At 58.7% G+C, this 3,196-nt stretch overlaps 1 protein-coding gene across 2 annotated transcripts; it reads right to left on the bottom strand.

Moving 5' to 3' along the window:
* Positions 1-697: 697 nt before the first annotated feature.
* POU4F2 (POU class 4 homeobox 2) lies at positions 698-2,612 on the bottom strand. 2 transcript variants are annotated; one of them, XM_063135455.1, is made up of 3 exons: positions 2,518-2,606; positions 2,338-2,394; positions 698-1,634 (listed from the first exon to the last, which is right to left on the bottom strand). In XM_063135455.1, the coding sequence occupies exons 1-3, from the start codon at positions 2,604-2,606 to the stop codon at positions 698-700; spliced, it is 1,083 nt and encodes a 360-aa protein (XP_062991525.1). The 2 variants fall into 2 exon arrangements, with proteins under 2 accessions (XP_062991525.1, XP_062991524.1); XM_063135454.1 differs by having other exon boundaries at positions 698-1,636; positions 2,346-2,612.
* Between the last annotated feature and the right edge of the window lie 584 nt (positions 2,613-3,196).

Genomic DNA, 3,196 nt, shown 5'->3' with positions numbered 1-3,196 from the left:
TACAGGGGGTTGTTTGGCAGTAATCTAACAATAGCTCTTAAAAGGTCTGTGAACACAGCAGGATCACCTCTTTTCCTCAACATTATCTTTTCAGAGAAGGAAACGGATAATAACCACAGTAAAAATATATATTTATATATTTATAATATGCAGTGTAATCGCAGAAACCCTGCCATCTTCTTTTTAAAAAATCAAAATACTTTTGAGATGCCTCTCTCATAGTATAAGCTTCAACTCTAGATTAAAGTTTCAGTCTCTCTAGTCAGTTAATTTTTTTCCTGAAAAATAGCTGCAAAGCTGTACATCTGAATAAAGGTGATGTCTTTAAGAATAAAAACAACTCTTACTTGATACGTCTTCGGTCCTTTATAAAGATTTCTTATCTGCCTTCACAAAATCAGTCTGTCTTTGATGCCAACTCAAGACTGAGCCTTCAAGCCCGATTATTTCTGCTGCCAACTTTCTGAACTTGACATTTTGCTTCTCCATTCAGTCTCTCCCTCTCCCTCTCTCTCTCTCTCTCTCTCTCTCTCTCTCTCTCTCTCTCTCTCTCTCTCTCCCTCTCTGCATCTGTCAGTCTGACTCTCTTTCTGAACGTTGGTCTCTTTTCTCCCGGAAAGAGAAATATCTTCTTCTTACTCTTCTAGGTTTACTTGTTTTAGTTTTATTTTATTAAGCAGAAAGGTTTCCAAAGACTTTAAATCCCAGCGGAATATTTCATCCGTTTCTGTTTCTGTCTCTGGTTACAGAACCACACTCGGACCACATTCTTCTTGAGGTCCAGTTTCTCCGCAATGGCCGCAATTTTTTCCGAGGAAGGACGTGGCTGGATGGCAAAGTAGGCTTCCAGGGACCTTTTTTCAGGAGCGGCGATGGATGTGCGTTTCCTCTTCTTCTCTGCCCCATTGAAGAGCTCCGGCTTGGTCAGCTTCTCCCGGTGTGATTTCTCTGCCTCTTCCAGCCAGGCCTGCAAGATGGGCTTGAGGGCGATCATGTTGTTGTGGGACAAGGTGAGCGACTCGAATCTGCAGATGGTGCTCTGGCTGAGGGAACCCACCCCGGGGATCTTGAGGTTGGCCAGGGCCGAGCCCACGTCTGCTTGAGTCACCCCCAGCTTGATCCGCCTCTGCTTGAACCTCTCCGCGAAGGCTTCCAAATCCCGTGGGTCCGCGTCCACATCGCTCATGCAGCCCATGTGAGAGGGCAGCCCGTGGGCGTGGGCCATGCTGAGAGCCGCCTGGTGCATAGGGTTCATGCTGGCCATGTGGGGAGCGTGGCCAGGCGTGGAGACCACCGAGCCGTCGGGGCCTGTCATGGCCCCCAGTGCCAGCCCCGGAGTGATGTGTTCCAAGAGCTCCCCTTCCAGAGCCTGGTGAGGCTGGTGGTGGTGATGGTGGTGGTGGTGGTGGTGGTGGGTGCCCGACAGGGCGGACGGGTGCGAGATGGGCACCGAGGACGAGGAAGCGGCTGAGGTGCAGGGGATGGTGTTCATGGTGTGGTAGGTGGCGTCTGGCTTGAAGGGGCTGTGGTGGGGCGGGTGGTGGTGGTGGCTCTTGCCGGGAGAGACGATGTCCACTGCAGCCAGGGCTTCAGCGCGAGCCAGCAGGCTCTCATCCAGACCACCGAAGATATTGCTCTGCAATTGCAAATAGAAGGCACACATTACTGCTGCCAAGAGGGAATTCGCCTCCTTTCTCCTCGGGGTGCCATCCAAGCCTGTTCGGAAACGAGAGCGAGGGAAAGCGAGGGCAGGAAGTGGGGAAGAAGAAGAGAGAAAGAGAAAGGAGAGGGAGAGAGAGAATGAAGTGGGAAGGAAGGAAGGAAGGAAGGAAGGAAGGAGAAAAAAGAACTGGGAAGAAAGAGAACGGAAAGGAAGGAAAGTGGGGGGGAGGGAGAGTAATGGGGAGGAAGGAAAGAAAGGGGGAAGGAAGGAAAGAAAGAAAGAAAGAAAGAAAGACAGATAAGAGGGAAAGGGAGGGAAGAGAGAGGGGGAAGCAATGAAGGGGGAAAGAAGGACAGAGAGAGGGGAAAGGACCCAGAGGCAGGCAGACCATCAGGCAGGCAGCCGCTCTCGCTCTCTCTCTCTCTCCCTCTCTCTCGCTCTCTCGTCTCTCACGCCCGCCCCTGCCCGTCTCGGCATCTCCATCCCAGGTCATAAAAATTCATGGGAGCCCCCTCGAAAGCCTCGGCTGGGCTCGGGCTGGGTGGAGACGCCGGGCTGAGGCTCTGCCTGGCCATGAAAGAAACCAGCTGCGGCCGGGAGGGCAGTGGAGGGGCTGCCCCCTGCCCCTCGTCTCTGCCGGCCCTCCTCTTCCCTGGACCGCCCGCCCGGGCGACCGACCTACCGGCGGGGTGGGCAGGCAGGCGCGGCGCATGGCCTCGGAGGTGCTGTTGCTGCTGGTGGTGCTGCTCGGGGCGCTGCTCCGGCCGCCGCCGCCGCCGGCGCTGCTGATGCTGGGCGCGCTGGCGGAGGGCGCGGCTGCGGCGGCCGAGGAGGTGCAAGGCGAGGCGGAGTGCAGGGCCGAGTACTTGGGCTCGTGGAGGCCGCCGCCGCCGCCGCCGGCGTGCGCCATGCCGAAGGGCTGCTTGCTGTTCAGCGACATCATCATCATCCTGGCCGGCGGGTCGCGGGCCCCGGCGCCGGCGGAGAGGCGGGAGAAGAGAGGCGTCGCGCCCAGAAGTTGCTGCCTCCGTCCCCGCCGCCGCCGCCGCCGCCGCTGCCGCCTCACAGCCCTCGCTGACCGAGGGCGCCGCGTCGGCTCTCTGTCCCCTCCGGTGCAGCCGCCTCTGGCCGCTCTCCGCCGTCCAACTGCCCCTACCGCCGCGCCGCCGCTGGCTTTTGACGCGCCTCGCCGCCCCCTCCTTGCCTTGTCACTCGACACCCCTCAACTCTTTGGGGAAAGTCCCTCGCCTTCCCGCGCCTGCCTTCCAAAGCGCCGGGTCCTCCCCTGCGCTCCTCCTCCTCGTCGTCCTCCTCTGCCCTATCCTCGCCCAGCCCGCGAAGCTCCTGAGGCGCCGCTCGCTCGCCCCGCTCGCCCCCGCGCTTTGCGCCCCGAGGAGCTCCCTCCTCGCCCAGCCCAGCTTTCAGACTCCAAGCCCAGCTGTTGCTCAACTGGAGCAACAGCCCAGAGGCTCTCTGCCTGCGCCGCTTGTCCCCGCCCGCCCTGCCCTGCCTGCCCTGCCCTGCCCGGGGTCT

This window comes from Elgaria multicarinata, chromosome 10 (genome assembly GCF_023053635.1).
Source record: "Elgaria multicarinata webbii isolate HBS135686 ecotype San Diego chromosome 10, rElgMul1.1.pri, whole genome shotgun sequence".
NCBI lineage: Eukaryota > Metazoa > Chordata > Lepidosauria > Squamata > Anguidae > Elgaria > Elgaria multicarinata.
The sequence above is the reverse complement of the archived record's forward strand: the minus strand, read 5'-3'. Positions and strand labels throughout refer to the sequence as shown.